This window comes from Mya arenaria, chromosome 6, assembly GCF_026914265.1.
Source record: "Mya arenaria isolate MELC-2E11 chromosome 6, ASM2691426v1".
Taxonomy (NCBI): Eukaryota; Metazoa; Mollusca; class Bivalvia; order Myida; family Myidae; genus Mya; species Mya arenaria.
In genome coordinates this window covers 12,012,851-12,036,204 of record NC_069127.1, presented here as the reverse complement: position 1 = coordinate 12,036,204, position 23,354 = coordinate 12,012,851, and the positions used below count along the sequence as shown (strand labels likewise).

Here is a 23,354-nt window from a genome sequence, read left to right as displayed (position 1 = left end):
TATACGTAGATGTGACTTAACTATTTCAAGCCTGTGACTGTGAAGCTGCATAGCTAAATGTTTAGTTAATCAGAGTAACGATGGATATATACGCTGCCAGGAAGATTGCCACCTTTCTCCGGTCGACAGCCTGAACGCAGCCCTTCTCCAGTAGAAAACCTGTATGCCGTCATTCTCCTATAGCAAGTTTCAATGCCGCCTCTCTCTGGTAGCCAGTCTGAATGCTACCGTTTTTGGGGATCAAGCCACTCTCCGGTTCCCAATATTAATACCACCTCTCTCCGGTACCCAACCAAATTTCCGCCTGTTTCCGTCTTTCCGGAACCAAGCTTGAATACCTCTCTCCGATACCCAGTCAGAATACTGACTCTCTGAGTATCGCCTTTTCCCGGTACCAAGCCCGATTATCGCATTTCTCCGGTACCTTGTCTAGATGCTACCTCTCTCAGGTACCTAGTCTACTCAATACCGCCTCTCTCCAGTACCAAGCCTGAATATCGCCTCTTTTCGTTATCTGGTACCCAGCCTGACTTTCGCCTTTCTCCGGTACCCGGTCTGAATACCGCCTCTCTCCGGTACCCGGCCTACATACCGCATCTCTCCAGTACCCAATCTGAATTCGTTTCTTCCGGTACCCAGCCTGAATACCGCCTTTATCAGGTACCAAGCCTCATACGGCCTAAACACCGCCTTTCTCACGTAACCAGCCTGAATACCGCCGCTTTCCGGTACCCGGCCTAAATACCACCTCTCTCCGGTATCTAGCCTGAATACAACCTTTCTTCGGTACCCAGCCTTTATGCCGCCTTTCTCCAGTACCCAGCCCGATTACCGCCACTCTCCAGTACCCAGCCCAAATGCCGCCTTTCTCCGGTACCTAGCGTGAATACCGCCGCATCCGGTACCCAGCCTAAATACCACCTCTCTCCGGTATCTAGCCTGAATACCGGCTTTCTTCGGTACCCAGCCGAAATACCGCCTCTCTCCAGTACCCAGCCCGAATGCCGCCTTTCTCCGGTACCTAGCCTTAATACCGCCGCTCTGCAGTCCTCGGCCTGAATGCCACCTTTCTCTGATACCAAGCGTAAATGCTGCCTTTCTCCGGTACCCAGCCTGAGTACCACCTTTCCGGGACCCAGTCAGATTTCTGCCTTTCTCCAGTACCTAGGCTGAAGACCGCCTTTCTCCGGTACACAGCCTCAATAACGCCTCTCTCTGGTACCTAGGCTGAAGACTGCCTTTCTCCGGTACCCAGCGTCAATAACGCCTTTCTCCGTACCCAGTCTGAATACCGCCTTTATCCGGTATCTCGTCTAAATGCCGCCTTTCTCTAACATCCCGCCTAAATGCCGCCTTTCTCCGATATCCTGCCTAAATGCCGCCTTTCTCTGGTATTCCGCCTAAATGCCGCCTTTCTCCAGTACAAAGCCACAAAAACGCCTTTTTCTGGTTCCAAGGCTGAAGACCTCATTTCACCGGTACCCAGCGTCAATAACGCCTTTCTCTGGTATTTAGGCTGAAGACTGCCTTCCTCCGGTACCCAGCCTCAATAACGCCTTTCTCTGGTACCCAGCCTCAATAACGCCTTTCTCTGGTACCTAGGCTGAAGACCGCCTTTCTCCGGTACCCAGCCTCAATAACGCCTTTCTCTGGTACCTAGGCTGGGACCGCCTTTCTCCGTTACCAAGCCTCAATAACGCCTTTCTCTGGTACCTAGGCTGAAGACCGCCTTTCTCTGATACCTAGGCTAGAGACCGCCTTTCTCCGGTACCCAGCCTCAATTACGCCTTTCTCTGGTACCTAGGCTGAAGACCGCCTTTCTCCGGTACCAGGCCTCAATAACGCCTTTCTCTGGTACCTAGGCTGAAGACCGCCTTTCTCCGTTACACAGCCTCAATAACGCCTCTCTCTGGTACCTAGGCTGAAGACAGCCTTTCTCCGGTACCCAGCGTCAATAACGCCTTTCTCCGTACCCAGTCTGAATACCGCCTTTATCCGGTATCTCGTCTAAATGCCGCCTTTCTCTAATATCCCGCCTAAATGCCGCCTTTCTCCGATATCCTGCCTAAATGCCGCCTTTCTCTGGTATTCCGCCTAAATGCCGCCTTTCTCCAGTACACAACCACAAAAACGCCTTTCTCTGGTTACAAGGCTGAAGACCGCATTTCACCGGTACCCAGCGTCAATAACGCCTTTCTCTGGTATTTAGGCTGAAGACTGCCTTCCTCCGGTACCCAGCCTCAATAACGCCTTTCTCTGGTACCCAGCCTCAATAACGCCTTTCTCTGGTACCTAGGCTGAAGACCGCCTTTCTCCGGTACCCAGCCTCAATAACGCCTTTCTCTGGTATCTAGGCTGGGACCGCCTTTCTCCGTTACCCAGCCTCAATAACGCCTTTCTCTGGTACCTAGGCTGAAGACCGCCTTTCTCTGATACCTAGGCTAGAGACCGCCTTTCTCCGGTACCCAGCCTCAATTACGCCTTTCTCTGGTACCTAGGCTGAAGACCGCCTTTCTCCGGTACCTGGCCTCAATAACGCCTTTCTCTGGTACCTAGGCTGAAGACCGCCTTTCTCCGTTACACAGCCTCAATAACGCCTCTCTCTGGTACCTAGGCTGAAGACAGCCTTTCTCCGGTACCCAGCGTCAATAACGCCTTTCTCCGTACCCAGTCTGAATACCGCCTTTATCCGGTATCTCGCCTAAACCGCCTTTCTCCGGTATCTCGCCTAAATGCCGCCTTTCTCCGGTATCCTGCCTAAATGCCGCCCCTCTCCGGTATCCTGTCTGAATGCGGCACATACCGTGATTTGTTGGTGACGACCAATGAGACTTATATAAACATTGCCACGCGTATATTGTACATATATAAACATATATCCGATATGTGTACGGCATTTTTGAAGAAGCCTTTTGTAAGGTTATCGGCGAATCGAATGATGTGACTACATCTAAATACATCAACATACAGCTTTTGTAGAACTCCAGGCCAATGATTTACAGTATATTCAATTATTTTATTAGTATCTAAAATCTTGCTGAAGGCATGTAAAACATGTTTGATTATCTCCCACGCATTCTGTAATTCAAGAGAGATATTGTTGACCTACCTTCATACCTTTATAATTGGTGCTAACCCGATATTGATTCTTACCCGGCTAAGGTAGTATTGATATTGATCCGTATAGTACTATCAGCGTAAATGTGTCAAGCTCTAGCGTGTCTTCAGTTGTTATTTTATGGGATATTGACTCTGATGATATTTAAAACATAACGATGGTCGTTAAATAGATAGAGCACTTCAATAAGCGGTATATAGCTTTATAGTTGGTGTATAATAGTTACAGTACGTTGTAAGTGTGACTACAGGGATTGTTAGGACATTCATCAAAGGTAGTTGTTTTCCTTTATTTACATATTGATTTAGTGTATTGGTTCTTTATGGTTCAATAAGGTAAATAAATGATCTTTTAAAAGGTGTATTTTACACTGTTTGATTCCCATGAGTAATCTCGTCACCAAGGGTTTTCACAAAGGGTTCGTCACGTTGAATGGCCTTTTAGTCTTGTGTTAGTGTTGAAAAATGATAGTGAAAAATACTCTAGAACCACAAGAGTATTCAATCAACTTCACAACTTTAACTATATTAAGTGTATATACCATGTTATAAAAGTGTTTCTTCGATACCACAAATCGATCTTACGTTTTTTTTCTGATGATCATATTACATAGTGTATAGTTATTTGAGTGTCAGACGTATTTATTTGAATTCCTATATAATCATATCTAGTGCTATCTTTGCCACGTTATTTTCCAGACAAATGGGGGATGAGTAATACAGATGGCCGCAGTTTACCCTTCCGAAAACAGCTATATACAGGTAGTTCATTGCGTAATTATTCAACTCTATAAGTTATCAGATTATTTAAATCATATCTTCATGGTTTTTATCAGTGATCGGAAATATGAACCAGGCCACGAGATCAATATAATTATTTAGTTCAATATGACGACAGTTACATGACATTCTTCTATCTCTAAGTTCGCATGCAACCTTCTTTTGGGGAAATTATAATTATGAAAACTACAAAATGTATTAATTTTTAATTCCTGCTATCGCTTTTCGTAATTGTTCATCGTGTATGAAACGGAATGAATTAAGAGTAACATTTTAAGCATTAATGCATTTGCGATTTTATAGCCGTGTAAATAGCATCGATGAATTAAAACAATATACGCGATCTTTTACAGAATAGTTAACAGTCCGATTCACTGGATCTTTTTACAGCTAGTTCCGCTGGAATAGTTAACAGTCCGTTTCACTGGAACGTTTTACATCTAGTTCGCTGGAATAGTAAACAGTCCGATTCACTGGAACGTTTTACATCTAGTTCGCTGGAATAGTAAACAGTCCGATTCACTGGAACGTTTTACATCTAGTTCGCTGGAATAGTTAACAGTCCGTTTCACTGGAACGTTTTACATCTAGTTCGCTGGAATAGTTAACAGTCCGTTTCACTGGAACGTTTTACATCTAGTTCGCTGGAATAGTTAACAGTCCGTTTCACTGGAACGTTTTACATCTAGTTCGCTGGAATAGTTAACAGTCCGTTTCACTGGAACGTTTTACATCTAGTTCGCTGGAATAGTTAACAGTCCGTTTCACTGGAACGTTTTACATCTAGTTCGCTGGAATAGTTAACAGTCCGTTTCACTGGAACGTTTTACATCTAGTTCGCTGGAATAGTTAACAGTCCGTTTCACTGGAACGTTTTACATCTAGTTCGCTGGAATAGTAAACAGTCCGATTCACCGGATCTTTTTACATCTAGTTCGCTGGAATAGTTAACAGTCCGTTTCACTGGAACGTTTTACATCTAGTTCGCTGGAATAGTAAACAGTCCGTTTCACTGGAACGTTTTACATCTAGTTCGCTGGAATAGTTAACAGTCCGTTTCACTGGAACGTTTTACATCTAGTTCGCTGGAATAGTTAACAGTCCGTTTCACTGGAACGTTTTACATCTAGTTCGCTGGAATAGTTAACAGTCCGTTTCACTGGAACGTTTTACATCTAGTTCGCTGGAATAGTAAACAGTCCGTTTCACTGGAACGTTTTACATCTAGTTCGCTGGAATAGTTAACAGTCCGTTTCACTGGAACGTTTTACATCTAGTTCGCTGGAATAGTTAACAGTCCGTTTCACTGGAACGTTTTACATCTAGTTCGCTGGAATAGTTAACAGTCCGTTTCACTGGAACGTTTTACATCTAGTTCGCTGGAATAGTAAACAGTCCGTTTCACTGGAACGTTTTACATCTAGTTCGCTGGAATAGTTAACAGTCCGTTTCACTGGAACGTTTTACATCTAGTTCGCTGGAATAGTAAACAGTCCGATTCACTGGATCTTTTTACATCTAGTTCGCTGGAATAGTTAACAGTCCGTTTCACTGGAACTTTTTACATCTAGTTCGCTGGAATAGTTAACAGTCCGTTTCACTGGAACTTTTTACATCTAGTTCGCTGGAATAGTAAACAGTCCGTTTCACTGGAACGTTTTACATCTAGTTCGCTGGAATAGTTAACAGTCCGTTTCACTGGAACGTTTTACATCTAGTTCGCTGGAATAGTTAACAGTCCGTTTCACTGGAACGTTTTACATCTAGTTCGCTGGAATAGTTAACAGTCCGTTTCACTGGAACGTTTTACATCTAGTTCGCTGGAATAGTTAACAGTCCGATTTACTGGATCTTTTTACATCTAGTTCGCTGGAATAGTTAACAGTCCGTTTCACTGGAACGTTTTACATCTAGTTCGCTGGAATAGTTAACAGTCCGATTCACTGGAACGTTTTACATCTAGTTCGCTGGAATAGTTAACAGTCCGTTTCACTGGATCTTTTTACAGCTAGTTCCGCTGGAATAGTTAACAGTCCGTTTCACTGGAACGTTTTACATCTAGTTCGCTGGAATAGTTAACAGTCCGTTTCACTGGAACGTTTTACATCTAGTTCGCTGGAATAGTAAACAGTCCGATTCACTGGATCTTTTTACATCTAGTTCGCTGGAATAGTTAACAGTCCGTTTCACTGGAACTTTTTACATCTAGTTCGCTGGAATAGTTAACAGTCCGTTTCACTGGAACTTTTTACATCTAGTTCGCTGGAATAGTTAACAGTCCGTTTCACTGGAACGTTTTACATCTAGTTCGCTGGATTAGTAAACAGTCCGTTTCACTGGAACGTTTTACATCTAGTTCGCTGGAATAGTAAACAGTCCGATTCACCGGATCTTTTTACATCTAGTTCCGCTAGAATAGTTAACAGTCTGTTTCACTGGAACTTTTTATATCTAGATTCGCTGGAATAGTTAACAGTCCGCTTCACTGGAACCTTTTACATCTAGTTTTGCTGGAATAGTTAACAGTCCGTTTCACTCGAATTTCTACAGAATTCAGTTCCACTCGAACACACTATTTCACTGCTTATTGTAGGCTTTGTTAGGACGAAATGTAAGTAATTTATCGCTCCCGGCTTGCAGTGTGTGGTGTGACCGTCTGTCCGCTTTCAGCTGTCCGAAAAGATAGTTAACTTAAACTGTTGAATCCATCATCAAGCAATGCGTTTAATACTCCAACTTGTCTGAACGTTGTTTAATATACGTTGTTTAATATTTGTATCATTTGAAAATATTTTTGTTTCATATTCAAAAAATTCCAACCGAAAGTTCAAATCACAGTATATTGTCGATGATTTAGTGTTTACGACCAGTGACTTAGTTCTAAATGAGATTCAGGGTACGATTATAGTTCAGACAAATTTTGCAACCACTCAGGACCAAAACATCCTGTTTCCTATAGATAAGTCATTTTGGTCATACACGTAAATGATTCATAAAAATAGAATTTAAATGTTTTCAAATAATGCCAAAATAATATATATTCTGTAAATGATTTCCAAGAACGACGGATGAAATTCCGTCATAGCGATTCATCAAGCTTATACGCTACAGCTACGCTTTTTGCCCTGTTGTTGTTGTCTTGATTCATGCAGCTTAGTGCCAGCTAGTGGTGTTCATGGCCTCATTGATATGTATTTCATGCTAAGACATGTATCACAGTATGCAGTAGTATCATAGGTGTGCTTATAACGTTTGTTTCTCCAATAACAAAGCATTTAATCATGTGCGTGAAACCTTAATTATTTAATATGTTAGCCGCAAACAGTTTTTATTCCAAGAAGCTACTACATATATAGTGAAAACGTCATGACACTGCTGTTTGCCATAGAAACCATTATTGCAATTCTGAAAGAAATTGATACCGAGACAAAACCTAGATAGAATCTGACCTAGAATGTAATGAACATATGATAATTATTATTTGATCATAATTGATTTTTGGTAAATTATGGCACTAACTCATTTCGTAAGTATTTATTTGCATACTCGCTTCGTATGTCTGTATTGTTATATGGAATTAAGTTTAAGAACAAATTTACACAGAAAAAAAAACATGTATGTAATTATGTATAGTACACACACAACCTCTGTATAATATTCGTATAAACAAAAAACAACAACAGTAAAATGCTTTATGTGTATGTCCAATAAAGGGGAAGTACCCGGATGTGATGGCGCTTGACAAGATCCCGGAGGAGGGGACGCCGGAAGTCCCAGCGAAGGCCCCGTATGAGGCGCCACTTGTCGACCCCTACAAGGTGCTGGAGGAACTCACACTATGTCAGGTAGAGGCCTTCTGCTGCTGTTAAAAATTGGGAAATCTTTTAGACGATATACTTCTTTTTCTTTAGCTTATATATGCTTTAAAAACTTTCCGATCAAATATGTCGAATTAAGAAGTAAGTATGTAAGTAGGCAGTAGTAAGTAGAAAGTACGAATTAAATACAGTATACACCATTTTATCATATAAGTTAATACAGCAGGCACCAAGAACCTCTAAATATTATTGAGAACTTTTTTCCGTTCAAAGAGTCCACGTTACTCGCCCAAGATGTTCATCATGTCAAAAATATCCATTATTGTTGTAATGTGCTACATGTATATTTGATATTATAGAGTTTATTTTAGAATACAATGGGCATAACGCCTACACATTCAGTAAAATACGCATGCATATAACATCGTCATTGGTCATTCAATCAATCAGTTATACAATACCCAAATTCAATTATGATCAATTATCTGTACAATTAAGAGTACCCTGCACACGTTTATAGAATCCCTCAGGGAAATTGTCCTCTTACCGCCCATACAATATGTTGATATAAAATATTGGGAACTATGAACATAATGACCTTGGTACGCTGCCTTAAACCAACCAAGTAAGATTTGTCGCATACATTTTAATCCTAATGGATTAGTAGTATTATAGTTCAGTAGTCATAGTCATTATAGTCATACAACAGTTAGTTATTGTAGTTTTAAACGATCGTGTGTATCATTTTGTACACTGAATGGAATAAACAAGCAAACAAATAGAGTTTGGAAATTGGAAAGTAAACTAGTGAACAATGGACGGTTTATTGCCGCTGTCACCGTTTCCTCCTGGGCCGACCGTCTCCCCGCTTGTGGTCCCGGATACCGACATCGTGATCGCCAAGCCGACCGCGTTTTGTAGCAGCTGTCTTGTTCAGGTAAAGACGCGTCGCGTCACTTGGGTGTCAGTTTGGTGTCACATGGGCGTTACGTTCGCGTCATCTGGACCCCACTAGGGTGTCACTTTGGCGTCACGCTGGCGTCACTGCAGTCTAGGTAGTTGTGGGGGGTAATAATGCAAAGGAGCGATGGAAAGTAATTCTTGCAATTGCTAAATTTATGTCAACAACGGCAAAATTGATCATATCCCTTGTCTTTCAAAACCCGTTATCAAAGTACCCAAAGTATTTATCAATAGCTTCGGGCTCTTGTGTAAATACAAACTAAAACCCAACGATAAAAGCACATTTTATTGAAAAAATAAATATATTTCCAATTTCCAGTGTGCGCGAAACGGCGACACGGAAAAGGCGCGGCTGCTGCTAGAGACAGAGCGCGGGAAGGCGGCCGTCAACAACGATGACATAGAGGGCCTCACACCGCTCCACTACGCCGCCCGCTACAACCACTTCACTCTCGTCGAACTACTCGTCCTAGAGGGTGCAGGTACGTACCCCCTCAGACACCAGGGATATCGTTTAAGTCTAATGTTTTAATGTACATATGTTTTAAACATATCTTTCTTTCGAGTGTATTCTGTACTGTAAGTTGAACTTATTGTGTATTTCCGCTAATGTAAAACTACATGTTACCATATTGATAATTACTGTGTGCATTTTACAAATGCTGCATTTCTTAATTCCGGAGTCCGTAAGCTACACTATTTGCTTCCTTGTTTATAACTCAGATGTTAATCGGGAGGACAACGAGCACTTGACGCCGCTTATGTACGCCTGTCGCATCAAGCGGCGTCGCCTGAAGTCACGTAAATCAATGGTGCAGCTCGGGTCCACGGAAACACCGCGTTTCTCGCAGTCAGTAAGTGTCCATTACTATTGTGTTTCGAAATATCCGTGTAGAACGTTTACATCTATACTGTCAAGTATAAGTATGTCTTGAATGATTTTACAGCTGTCAGGTCGACATTTCGACTTATCCATTCAGAATGCTGCTTATTGTTGTTAATTGTGCCAGTTTCAAGATATATAAACCAAGAATTCAACAAGTTTGGTTAAACAATAAACTGTAGACGCTGGTGAAACTTGGCGGTAAGAAGATTGATACGGACGCCAACGCAATCCATTTCCTGGTGGAGTCCGGCGCCGACATCCGGCAGAAGGACGCGTACGGGATGACGGCCCTCCATCACGCGGCGCTCCGGGGGGATGAGGTCGCGTGTGAGCAGCTCCTCCTCTATAACACCGACAAACAATCGCTCGTGCACGTAAGTACATACCAAAGTGTTCATTATTAATACGTGTCGTGTACAAACGAAAATTGGCAAAAACGATTGTTTAACGAAGTTTAATTGATAAAACAATCTGATACCTTTTTGATCAAATCGCACTAGGTCCATGCCGCAATTGAAAAACGAATTGAATTATAATTATTCGTAGCAAGTCTTAGGTTGCGTTTCTTTATCAGACAAATGTATGAATTATTGCGTAATTATATATTCAGGTGAAGGACGTACAAGAAATGACAGCGCTCCACACGGCCGTCTGCCAGTCGAACCACGACATCGTGCGTCAGTTGCTTGCCGCAGGCGCCGACGTCCGCAGCCGTGACAATGAGATGTCCACGGCCCTGCACGAGGCGGCCACGCTCGGAGACACCAAAATTGGCAAACTCATATTCGAGTCTTGTCAGACACCGGAGGCAAAGGTGAGTCCGTTTAAAGTTATAAAAAAAGATTTATAAATTTATTTATGTATCCAAAAATGTTTATAATGTTCAAAACGTGAACTTTGTTTTACAATCACTAAAGGCGAGTTATTTCTAGATGCAACATTAACAAATTATCTAAGCCGCTTGGTATACGTTCCGTAATAAAGCGTCTGTATGTAATAGAGCGAACTCCTAGATGACCGAGACGAGGACGGAAACACTTCGCTCATGTTGGCCGTCCAGTCTGGCAAATACAACTTCGTCTCCTTCATGATCAAGAGAGGTACGGGCTGCTGGCATTTCCTCTTTTTTTTTAAGAAAATAGTTTAAATATAATTACATAATGCCTTTCTTGGATTGAGTGTTATTCTATGGAAATTTGCTATTTGTAATGTAATTAGCTATTTTACATTAGTAAATTGAAAAGAAAACATCTCTTGGAAATGGTTCACCGCTGCAGGTGCGCCGATTAACGTGCAGAACAAGATGTTGGTGACGCCACTGCACCTTGCGGCCATCAAGGGCGACCTGCGGATCGTTGAGCTGCTCGTAGAGCGCGGCGCCCAGGTGGGTGTACTCACCCACGACCAGCAGACGCCCCTCCACAAGGCATGCCTCTACAACAACTGCGAGTGCATCAAATTCCTGCTCGACAGGTATGACACCGGAAATAATCACGTTTACGTTCCCTGCATATGTTTATATTGATTAGTTATACTGCTCATGAACAGAAGCGTGTTTAAATTATGACAACGAATGTTATTTTACTAATGTTAAAATGATAAAAATATTTTATTTTTTTATTCTTGCAAAAAAAAATTGATAAAAATAATGGAGTCTGTACAAATGTTTTGCGAAGTGGCACTCTTATTTAAAATCAATACATACACCTATAGAACAAACATGATTTTGAGTGATGAACTTTAAACTGCTGACTAAAGTATGCATTTATAGAAAATATTAATTACTGATAACAAGATTGTAACCGTGTAATTAAAAGCTGAACACGCAAAAATATTAAATGATTGGTGAGTGCTAAAAGATTTACTGTGATCTACTATTGTTTAATAAGGTAGAAAAAACCGTGTTTTCTGCACTTTTCTTTTAAATTAAACTCATTCATAAGAATCATTGTTTTCGACGTTTTTTCATCCTTTTTGGTATATTAAAACAATTGTTTTAATTGTGGTAAATCTTATTTGGGAGTGAGAGTGCATCTTAAACTAGTGGATACAAACGTCTGTAAAAGAGTATCCTTTATATGTTTACATAAATTAAACATTAACAGCTCAAATAAATGCCATCTGTTTACAGTGGATCCAATATCGAGGCACGGGACATGGACAATTTCTCACCCTTGTTGCTAGCCGCCGTATACGGGCACGCGAATGCCGTCAAGATGCTGATAGAACGTGGCGCCGACGTCACTGTGGAGGACAAGAACGACAAAACCGTCGTGTTTCTCGCCGCCGAGGAGAATAAACTAGACGTACTGCAGGTGGGCAAGTCTTTGCTATTTAACTACTTAAACATTACTTTTCTTAAATAAAAAGGCAAAATGTTTACATTATAATTACATTGAAAGAATGTATTGTCAAATAGTAAAAAAATAAGAGAATAAGAGACTGTTGCAGTAAGTTGATTAATATGGTTGTTGTTTCTTGGGTCAGGTGTTGACAGCTAACCGGGGGACGAGGGACCTGATTGACCACCGGGACGAGGAGAATAACAGCCCGCTCCACATTGCCGCTCGACATGGACACATCAACATCGTAAAGGTAAGGCAGAACAAGACAACAGGAGCTGCGCTAGTTTTAGAACTGGTGCACAAGCCCTCCGTCATGGACACGTCAACCCATCAATGTAGCTAGGCTAGCAGGAATCAGATCTTGGAAGCCCAAACACACTGGTGCATTCTGCATTGGGATTTATTAATATTCTATATCTACTTTAATTAATCTCCAATACAAACACGGTCAAAATTGGTGCAAATCGAAATTTATTATTTTAGATTGAGTACAATGTCTAACCAACACGTAGTAAAGACTAATTGTGTATATCCTGTAAATGACAGTGCCTGATGGAGAACGGGGCGATGATATCACTGAAGAACGACATGGAACAGACTCCTATGCACATGGCCGCCGAGCACGGCTGGATAGGGTACGTGCACGGGTAGTGTGGGGCATACTTACATACACGGGTGGTGTGGGGCTCACTTACATACACGGGAAGTGTGGGGCTCACTTACATACACGGGTAGTGTGGGACTCACTTACATACACGGGTAGTTTTGGGCTCACTTACATACACGGGTAGTGTGGGGCATACTTACATACACGGGTGGTGTGGGGCTCACTTACATACACGGGTGGTGTGGGGCTCACTTACATACACGGGTAGTGTTGGGCTCACTTACATACACGGGAAGTGTGGGGCTCACTTACATACACGGGAAGTGTGGGGCTCACTTACATACACGGGTAGTGTGGGACTCACTTACATACAAGGGAAGTGTGGGGCTCACTTACATACACGGGTGGTGTGGGGCTCACTTACATACACTGGAAGTGTGGGGCTCACTTACATACACGGGTAGTGTGGGGCTCACTTACATACACGGGTGGTGTGGGGCTCACTTACATACACGGGTAGTGTGGGGCTCACTTACATACACGGGAAGTGTGGGGCTCACTTACATACACAGGTAGTGTGGGGCATACTTACATACACGGGTAATGTGGGGCTCACTTACATACACGGGAAGTGTGGGGCTCACTTACATACACGGGTAGTGTGGGGCTCACTTACATACACGGGTAGTGTGGGGCTCACTTACATACACGGGTAGTGTGGGGCTCACTTACATACACGGGTAGTGTGGGGCTCATTTTACCCAAAACTTGGCCTTATATAAAATGATAACAATGCCCGCCTTTCGTATGGACAGACAAACGTTCAGATTATTATAAGTCGAGAAATTTCGAAAATTCCAACACAAATGTAGACATTTCATTGCTGTATTGCTACAACGCAACCTCTATATACACTGCTTAGGGTGGTGCGTGAGATCGCGGGCAAGGACAAGAACTCACTGAACGACGGGGACGAAAACTCGAACACGGCGCTTCACCTTGCAGCAGACGGCGGACATATCCAACTCGTCAAGACGCTTATCAAGCTCGGAGCAGACCACGAGATTAGGTCGGCACGTGCGCTTTTTGACATATGTATGCCTTTTCCTGAATGTTATAACTTGTAAATGTTACGGGGAAGATTTCGCTGCTGATTCTGTAACGTCAACCTAGTGTTTGATTTGCACTTTGTAATCGATTGTTATTTCCGCATATGTAGTATAAAACTAGTCTAATATGTGCAACAACGGTGTACTACAGGAATGGCTCCTTGCGGACGGCGATGGGCTGTGCCGCCGCCAACGGCCACATGAAGGTGGTCATTCACCTGGTGAACGCCGACACGCCCATAGACCCTATCGACAAGCTCGGGGTGCGTAGACATATTTAATGTATCCGACTCAAAGAGTTGTTTTTTTACTCTAGCATTGCTAAGCCTTTGTGATGAACAATGATGATCAATTTTTCACTGTTAAATCGAATCCACTGTTCTACCCATTTCAGATACTTTTCATTTAAAAAGGGTAACGTACAAATCAATAGTATACGCCATAGATTACTAAAATAATATACTCATGTGTATACTGTCATTGGTACTTTATGGCAGTAAGCCCACGATAACGATATCTTCTCCTACGCCTTTCAGTTGACGCCGCTGTTGGTGGCGGCGGCGAACGGCCACGCGGACGTGGTTGACTTTCTGTTGGAGCGGAAGGCGGACGTGGGCCGCGTGGACATGTTCGGACACAACTGTCTCGACCTTGCTGTCATGCACGACCACCAGTGAGTATGCACAGTATAGGCAGGGTGGTTTGCTTGTCATATTTTCATGCAAAACTGTAAATTTTAATATTGTCTTTAATCGATCAAAATTCTGAATATTTGTTATTCTCTTCAAGAGAAGTAGCTATGGAGATTATAAAATCACCGTCGTGGGAGGCGGCCCTGCGGAACGCCACTCTGGAACAGGGCGTGTTGTGTACGCCCCTCCGCCGGCTCATCAAGAAAATGCCCGGTAACATGTAGTTTAACTGGATTTCATTAAAATCTAGAAAGCAAAATACAGGTGGAGCTTTAATAAATCCGAGGTGTTGATGCAGCGTATATTTGTCACAGTATATAGTGCATATCTATAAAGCAAACTTTATCTGTGGATTTCAGTTTACAGTGTAAATATTGGTTCTAATTGAAACTATGATTACAATAAATACCACGGCCTCAGGACTTATGTTGACAACAATAGTTTTCAGTAATGAATAGATAAATGCTGCTTTTTGGTGGCTTGAAATCAGTTCTTGCAACCAGCAGTATTATAAAGATCACCTCTCTCACTGGTGTAGAGGCGGCTGACCGGGTGTTTGAGAAATGCATCGAGGTGCGGCGACCGGAAGAGGGCAGCACCACGCACCTGACTGACCAGTACGAGGTCATGTACAACTTCGAGTTCCTCGACGACATGTACAGCGTCACCACGTGGGCGGGCATGGTCGGGAACCAGAAAAAACGCCGGAAGAAACCCGAAAAGGAAGGATCTGGTTGGTTTTCCTAAATTATACCATCAAAAATGAATTCTTACTAAAACGTGTATTCACCATGTTTTCTTCACATCATATTGTAATATCGTGGTCTGGAACCTTGTATTGTTTAAACAAACTAATTCCTACACGCAGTTCTCATTTCGTTCTAACTGTAAACATACTAAAGAATATTTAAAGCGTCAAAATCTGTTTTATTGCAAACGGCACACTTTATTTCAGTGAAGGAGGAAGACAACACTTGGTTATCGTGGAACAAGTTGAAGCCGTTCAAGAGGAGAGGTACAGCTCGTAACCTGTGATTGCAGCGTTGTTTCATACTTTGGAATACATCCTACATTCTCAGCCAATGAAATTGCAGATAGGCATTCATTAAGTACTACGCTTAATCACTAAGAATTCCATCTTTCGTCCGCCTTTCTGCCAAGCATCCGATACACACTCCATGCGTCAGATTTTGCATTGACAATGTGTCAACCAATGACGTTGTATTCTGAGACAGCTAGATGACCTATAGTAACATTTTGATGATTAAGAAAATATCGTTCGCTACACTCACTCCGCCCTCTCTTAATCATTAAAATGTAACTTCAGGTCATATAACCATTACTTAACCCTTGTACACTAGTGCATTGCTTCACAATAAGTGACGAATAGTCCGGTTCCTATATACGTTCCGTATTGATTTATCAAATGTTGTTCTCTATAATATTGTCATCATTTTTGACATCACGTGTCATTTCAGATCGTACATTAGTGCCTTACACGCAAGATTCCGGCCTGTTCAAAAGCAATCACCCCATGATGATAATGGTACGTCTTTTTGTCAAATTTTCCGTCAACGATCCGTTTTTGGATTGACATTTTGCAATGGGTTTGTTGTCTTATGTCGCGGATGCTTCTTGATTTTCAGAAATTACTTATAATGATGAACGTTTATGAATACATTTAGAACTTTTATATCATCCAAAGTGTCTGCCTTTGTGCCAGTACAAGTTTTGTTTCTTTGTTTCCAGGTTGATTCACACAGACTAGAACTGCTTGACCACCCACTGGTCACGGCGCTGCGACGTCACAAGTGGACGATGTTCGGCAGATTCTCGTATTACGTCACGTTCCTCGCGTACGCCATCTTCCTCTTCTTCCTCACCGGCTACGTCATCGTTACGCCGCCACCGTTCTCTATGTGCGTATTAGTTCACGTTTGTATTCAAGAAATTAGTGCAACAATTGTTATAATATAATATATGACAGGTTGTGAAGTTATCAGAAATTATAAAGTTATTATTTAAATAGCTAGCTAATATTTTGCCCGGTTTCAATATAACTTATGCACTTCCCACTGGTTGGGTTTTAATATCACACGTGCACTTTCTAGTAGTAGGGTTTTCGATATAAAATGTGCACTTTCCAGTTTACGTTTGTTTGTTTTTTAATATAACATGTGCACTTTCCAGTGGTGTGGTTTTTAATATAACATAAGCATTTTCCAGTGGCGGGGTTTTCAATATAAAATGTGCACTTTTCAGTGGTGGAGTTTTCAATATTACATATGCATTTTCCAGTGGTAGGGTTTTAGATATAACATGTGCACTTTCCAATGATAGGTTTTTCAATATAAAACGTGTACTTTCCAGTGGTGGGTGTTTTCAATATTACATGTGCACTTTCCAGTGGTGGGAACTTTCAATATAACATGTGCACTTTCCAGTGGTGAGACGTGCGAGGAATATTACGAGAAAGGAGAAAAGCAGCATTTGTTTGCCAGCATTGGAAAATACTTCATACTTGTTCTGGCTGTCATCAACATTATAAAAGAGGTACATATGTATATCCATCATACTCTTCACCGTTTGAAAGCGCCCAATTCATTTTGAAAGCACTAATTTGTTAAAAATATCCGTGGTGGAAGAAACTGTTATTAGGAACACTAAAATTGTTAAAACAAACTCAGTATTAAGTGATGAACATTGCATCCATTAACCATTGACGAAAACTTAATGTCAGCATGACGTTGCACGTATGTGCCGAAGATGTACATTTGGGTCGTCGATTGGTATGTAACGTAGATGTACAGTGGGATCGTCGAGTGTTATGTGACGTAGATGTACAGTGGGTCGTCGAGTGTTATGTGACGTGGATGTACAGTGTGGTCGTCGATTGTTATGTGACGTAGATGTACAGTGGGGTCGTCGATTGTTATGTGACGTAGATGTACAGTGGGGTCGTCGAGTGTTATGTGACGTGGATGTACAGTGTGGTCGTCGATTGTTATGTAACGTAGCTGCATAGTGGTGTCTTTGACTGTTATGTGCCGTAGATGTACAGTGTGGTCGTCGATTGTTATGTAACGTAGCTGTATAGTGGTGTCTTTGACTGTTATGTGACGTAGATGTACAGTGGGGTCGTCGATTGTTATGTAACGTAGCTGTATAGTGGTGTCTTTGACTGTATGTGCCGTAGATGTACAGTGTGGTCGTCGATTGTTATGTAACGTAGCTGTATAGTGGTGTCTTTGACTGTTATGGGCCGTAGATGTACATTTGGGTCGTCGATTGTTATGTGACGTAGATGTACATTTGGGTCGTCGATTGTTATGTGACGTAGATGTACATTTGGGTCGTCGATTGTTATGTGACGTAGATGTACAGTGGGGTAGTCGATTGTTATGTGCCGTAGATGTACAGTGGGGTCGTCGATTGTTATGTGACGTAGATGAACAGTGTGATAGTCGATTGTTATGTGACGTAGATGTACATTTGGGTCGTCGATTGTTATGTGACGTAGATGTACAGTGGGATAGTCGATTGTTATGTGACGTAGATGTACAGTGTGATAGTCGATTGTTATGTGACGTAGATGTACAGTGGGGTAGTCGATTGTTATGTGCCGTAGATGTACAGTGTGGTCGTCGATTGTTTTGTGACGAAGATGTACAGTGGGGTCGTCGATTGTTATGTGCCGTAGATTTACAGTGGGGTCGTCGATTGTTATGTCACGTAGATGTACAGTGGGGTCGTCGATTGTTATGTGACGTAGATGTAAAGTGGGGTCGTCGATTGTTATGTGACGTAGATGTACAGTGGGGTCGTCGATTGTTTTGTGACGAAGATGTACAGTGGGGTCGTCGATTGTTATGTGACGTAGATGTACAGTGGGGTCGTCGATTGTTATGTGACGTAGATGTACAGTGGGGTCGTCGATTGTTATGTGACGTAGATGTACAGTGGGGTCGTCGATTGTTATGTGACGTAGATCATGTAGATGTAAAGTGGGGTCGCCGATTGTTATGTGACGTAGATGTAAAGTGGGGTCGTTGATTGTTATGTGACGTAGATGTACAGTTCGATTTATCAACGAACGAACGACAAAAAACTACGATCAGGAATTTTATTTAAAACTTTAGCGAGTATTTAGAATTTACTTAAATTGATTTAGATTTCGTGCAAAACTGACCAATTCAGCTATAAGCTACTATAAGCTACTTTCGAAAATTCGACTGTACTATATTTTGTCAGCGACAAGACTGCTCGTACGGACGATTATCACAGTAGGTAACCTATACTGTCACTACATTGTAGTTTAACGTAGCTGTGAGTGTTCCAAACGTTTATATCACGTTCCTTGGAACGACACCTACATGTACCCGATAGTAACGTAATCGAGGTGTGTTTTATCCCTCTCTTGTAGCTTTTCCAGCTGTTCCACAACCGGTTGGCGTACATCAGCTGGGAGAACTTCCTGGAGGTGTGGCTCTTCATCTCCAGCTTCCTGTTTGTACTTGACTACCATAGCTGTCAAAACTCTACTGGATTCAGATACGTAAGGCCAGGGAGATAAACTTTTCACTAAATTATTGATTATAAATTATAATCAATTATAATTTATAATAATGGTATTTAATTTCAAGGCTAATTACGGCCTTTCATTTGTATACTTCGATTGTATATGTTTCACAATTTGATATAAGCATGACTGTAATGTTTAACCTTCCTCGACACAACGCCACTCCCCCCCCCCCCCCCCCCCCCCCCCCCCTCCTGCTCCCCCAGCTCCCCCAATCGGGTACCGGTTTTCAACGGTTTATTTTTGCACTGACATAGAAAACCATTGACTGAGGTTTGGCAAAACTGCAACAGTTCTTCCACATGATTCTTCCACTATGTTGCAGGTTTGGCAGTGGAACTTCGGTGCAATAGCGATCGTGTTGTGCTGGATCGGACTGGTCATGTTCATTCAGAAGTTCCCCAAGATCGGCATCTACGTCGTCATGTTCAACAGCATTCTACGCACATTCTTTGAGTTCTTCATCGTGTTTTTGTTGTTTATCATCGCGTTCGGTTTTGGATTCTTTGTCCTTATACAAAATCAGGTACATTACATTCAAAGACAAATCAATCGCAATGTACTTAAACATTTTGCCTTGTTCGTTCTAAGATGATGGTAGACAAGAGTGTATTACATGGTAAAAGATAGTTTAACTGTAGTTCCACATCGAGGGGTATATGCGAAAAGGTTCTAAGTGACAATAAAAAAAAAAATAAAAAAAAAAGAACCTTTTCGATTTCAACCATCGACATGCAGTTAAACTTAACGCGGCGAATGACCATGGTCTTGGTAAATATATCCCGCCTATCACACAAGAGACTGTAGGCTCGATCACCACAAGCGGCAGATTAGGTGGACTTTAAATTCAACATTTGTCTTTTCTTTACCGGACTCCATCCATGCATTTTCCTCTAGGCTATGGTCGACTATCATAAGCGACCAGCCTCCGTCGCAAACAAACTAAGAGAATTAAGTCGAACTAACGTTTAATTAATTTCCTTCTACTTTGCTCCCGCCAGACGCCGTTCGCCACGCCGTACCACGCCATCATCCGCACATCCGTGATGATGATAGGAGAGTTTGACTACAACGACATCTTCCACAGCGACACCGACGATATGCATTATTGGCTCACGTACGTGATATTTTGCGTATTCCTGCTCGTCATGACCATCATCATCATGAACCTGCTCGTCGGTCTGGCCGTCGATGACATCAAGGGCGTGCACGATGAGGCCTCGCTCAAGCGCATTGCCATGAAGGTAGGGAAATGAGAATACAGGGTTATAACGTATTGCATGTATGCCCCAAAGCGTCTATAATATAAGCTCTGTTTTATATCAATTAGATTTTCTTCTATATATTCTAAGTATTACACAGTATAAAAAACAAAAGTAGAAACCTTTTCAGTACTTTACATGTTCTTCATTTCATGAAAAGGTTGATAACGTTTAATTGTAAAAATTTGTGAGTGATATATCGGTATCCCATATACACGAGAGTAGTTCTACTGCAAGCCATATACCACACGTTTCACTGTGTGGTATGATACCAAATGCTGCACGTTACCATATAGTTTAAAATAGTATGAATGGCCTACAACTGTGTCCATCGGACAAGTGAACCTGGTATTGGACGTGAAGCGCATGTAGCAGGTCACCTACATGTATGTTCATGAGACCTCCTCACGTCACCAGTAATTGATTGTGATATTTTATTATTAAACTATTTTGGGTATAGGTGAACCTGGTTTTGGACGTGGAGCGTGTGCATCTCAAGTTTACGAGCCGCTGGTGGAAGAACTCCCACTCGGAGTTCTACAGGTCCATGGAGGAGGTCGCTGTGGCTACCAAGCATCCGGAACAGGTAACGTACAACACAATTACACTATTCCCCTGTAATGCGAAATGTTCGAGAAGGCGTGGGGATTATTTTTGTTCTGTTCTTACCCTAACTACAACCGGCAACAGTGGTCTGTTAGTTTGACGCAATGTCCAATAATATCTTTAAGAAACTACTTTTAATGTGTGTAATTTTCAATTTGAACGGTAAGGTAGAAATGTGTTATTTTGTCTAACTTAAGCACCATTCATGTGTATTCTGCAGACAAAAAATAAAGATTTGTCAATAGACTCCAGAAGTAACATAAAATCGTTACAAAGAGCAAATCGAGGACCATTAAATGAGTTGTCATATAATACGGAATTTAATGACAATGTACGTTGATAAAAAAGAGCCTCTATATTTAGCATAAATTTGACATGAACATACTTAAAACAGCTCACATGTTTCAGTTCGAGAACCAGATTCAGAAGAGCCAGGCGAAAATGCTGAAGAAGATGGACAAGCTGAAGGGTAGCGTCCGCACTGTCATCGACCGCACCACCCGCATTGAGGAGATGCTCGAGGCCCTCGTGCGCGCGCACGCCAAAGATACCAGCGCCGACACAGCCGCTACCAGAGAAAGCTTCGACGACGTGCTTCGTTAAACATAGTACCAAAACGGCATCTATGAAAAAAACTATAAACCTGGCAGAACTATGCCAATCCATTGTCTCAAGTTGAATTACTACAAGAACTGTTTGTGAAGCATTCTCATGACAATATATCATTGTTCTTGTCGTCTATGCTTGTTTGTGTATATACATGTATTTATTATTTAGTTAGATGTCCATTTCTTATATCAACTGATATTGCTCAGTATCTTTTGATCACATAAGGAATCAAAACTATATTTTGTCCTATGCGATGGCAGTGTTTTTCAAATCTGCAGTACTTTTATTTCGGTCAATCCGTGGTCAGGCGTTATTGATTTTAATCAGGTGAATCGGTATATTTAAGCAGCGTTTAATGCATGCATATATTTTTCATCAGTGGTAAAATGACTCGACCACTAAGCTGTTTAACAGATTTTAGCATGCATTTGCCATAACTAAATGGGGAAGCCAGAGTACCCGGAGGAAACTCACATGTCCAGCTTTGTGAGTTTGGTTTGTGGTCACCAAGCCGGTCAAGTTGGTTTCCTCCGCGTGCTCCGGTTTCCCTCGCAACATAAGACCAAACTCTCGCGTAGCACCGTGCCAACGAGAGTGATTATTATAGTTTGTAATAACTTCTTTCTGAAGCGTTTTAAAATAAAAAAACAAGTTTAAACTAAAAAAATGAGCACGCGACTGCTTCGTATCAGGTAATTGATTTTTGTAGTTCTAGTTTTTTGAAACGATAAGTCTATATTAAACCGCTCAGGGTAACATATTTTGTTATGTATATGATATTTTAGAATTCTACTTTTATAGATAATTTGTCTGCTCCAGCCTTCAGATCTCAGGGGTTATATTGGGTACTCAACTCTATTTTCTTTGTTTTCGTCGTATCTTGTCGTGTTAATTGTTCATTTTATAAATAATTATTTACATAGTTTAACTATAGCGTTGTATATTGTATTGTTTATAAATGAGTCTATTTCCGTGTGTTGTACTTCAGTAAGTGAACAGTTTTTAAAGAAGGGTAGAGCAACCTAGTATATATGTACACGTCTGTTGTTTATTTACATGTTATATTAGAAATATATATTTATTTACTTATAAGTTTACCATATTCGTTTTTTTAAATGGAATTTACGGTACCAGTACATGTATTTGTGAACGTTTTATGCTCACGCTCTTACAAACTTAGACTATGTCGAAATGTTATATGTACTTAATTGCATGTATATTTTTTGTATATTAAATCTAGAATATTCAGTTCTTTATTATATTTTCTAGAACCATTGTGCTTTAATACTTTTATGTTGTGATTTGAATACAATGTTGTTGTTTTATATGTATGCAAATATGTATGTATATGTCATACAAAACAGACTGTGATAACGCCATATATTTGTGAGTAAAGGTCTTATTTTAAATAAATGTATCTATATCTACACGTATGTTCTTCAATTATATTTTGATCCCCATGGCCTAGACGAGCGATTATCCTCATGGCATAGACGAGCGGTTATCCTCATAACTTCGACGAGCGGTTATCCTCATGGCCTAGACGATCGGTTATCCTAATAACTTAGACCAGCGATTATCCTCAAGGCCTAGACGAGCGGTTATCCTCATAACTTAGACGAGCGATTATTCTCATGGCCTAGACGAGCGGTTATCACCATAACTTAGACGCGTGATTATCACCATGGCCTAAACAAAGGTTTACCCCCATAACTTAGACGCGTGGTAATTTCCATGGATTGAACGAGGGGTTATCCTCATAACTTAGACGTGTGATTTTCCCAATGACCCAGATGAACGATTATCTCCACAACTTAGACGCGTGACTATGATCCCTATAACTAAGACGAGCGGTTATCCACATAACTTAGACGCATGGTTATTCCCATGACCTAAACGAGGGTTATCCGTATAACTTGGACGAGCGGTTATCCGTATAACTTGGACGAGCGGTTATCCCTATAATTTGGACGCATGGTTA

General features: G+C 41.5%; 1 protein-coding gene across 2 annotated transcripts; it reads left to right on the top strand.

The window, feature by feature from the left end:
* Positions 1-3,228: 3,228 nt before the first annotated feature.
* LOC128238687 (transient receptor potential cation channel subfamily A member 1 homolog) lies at positions 3,229-22,781 on the top strand. Of its 2 annotated transcripts, XM_052954824.1 has the most exons (27): positions 3,229-3,392; positions 3,817-3,879; positions 6,491-6,508; positions 7,611-7,742; positions 8,998-9,160; positions 9,402-9,532; positions 9,744-9,938; positions 10,175-10,378; positions 10,565-10,664; positions 10,842-11,037; positions 11,696-11,879; positions 12,052-12,159; positions 12,456-12,544; positions 13,439-13,585; positions 13,777-13,888; positions 14,162-14,298; positions 14,415-14,530; positions 14,856-15,050; positions 15,273-15,332; positions 15,796-15,863; positions 16,067-16,236; positions 16,762-16,870; positions 18,741-18,872; positions 19,222-19,422; positions 19,898-20,140; positions 20,619-20,744; positions 21,173-22,781. In XM_052954824.1, the coding sequence occupies exons 2-27, from the start codon at positions 3,841-3,843 to the stop codon at positions 21,365-21,367; spliced, it is 3,570 nt and encodes a 1,189-aa protein (XP_052810784.1). In that variant the 5' UTR covers positions 3,229-3,392; positions 3,817-3,840; the 3' UTR covers positions 21,368-22,781. The 2 variants fall into 2 exon arrangements, with proteins under 2 accessions (XP_052810784.1, XP_052810785.1); XM_052954825.1 differs by lacking the exon at positions 6,491-6,508.
* Positions 22,782-23,354: the final 573 nt, after the last annotated feature.

Excerpts from the sequence above, each read along its gene's own strand:
- LOC128238687 (XM_052954824.1), top strand. The coding sequence starts at position 3,841 with ATGGCCGCAGTTTACCCTTCCGAAAACAGCTATATACAG. Across the intron at positions 11,038-11,695 it reads ATCAAATTCCTGCTCGACAG|TGGATCCAATATCGAGGCAC; the intron begins GTATGACACCGG and ends ATCTGTTTACAG. Across the intron at positions 14,299-14,414 it reads GCTGTCATGCACGACCACCA|AGAAGTAGCTATGGAGATTA; the intron begins GTGAGTATGCAC and ends ATTCTCTTCAAG.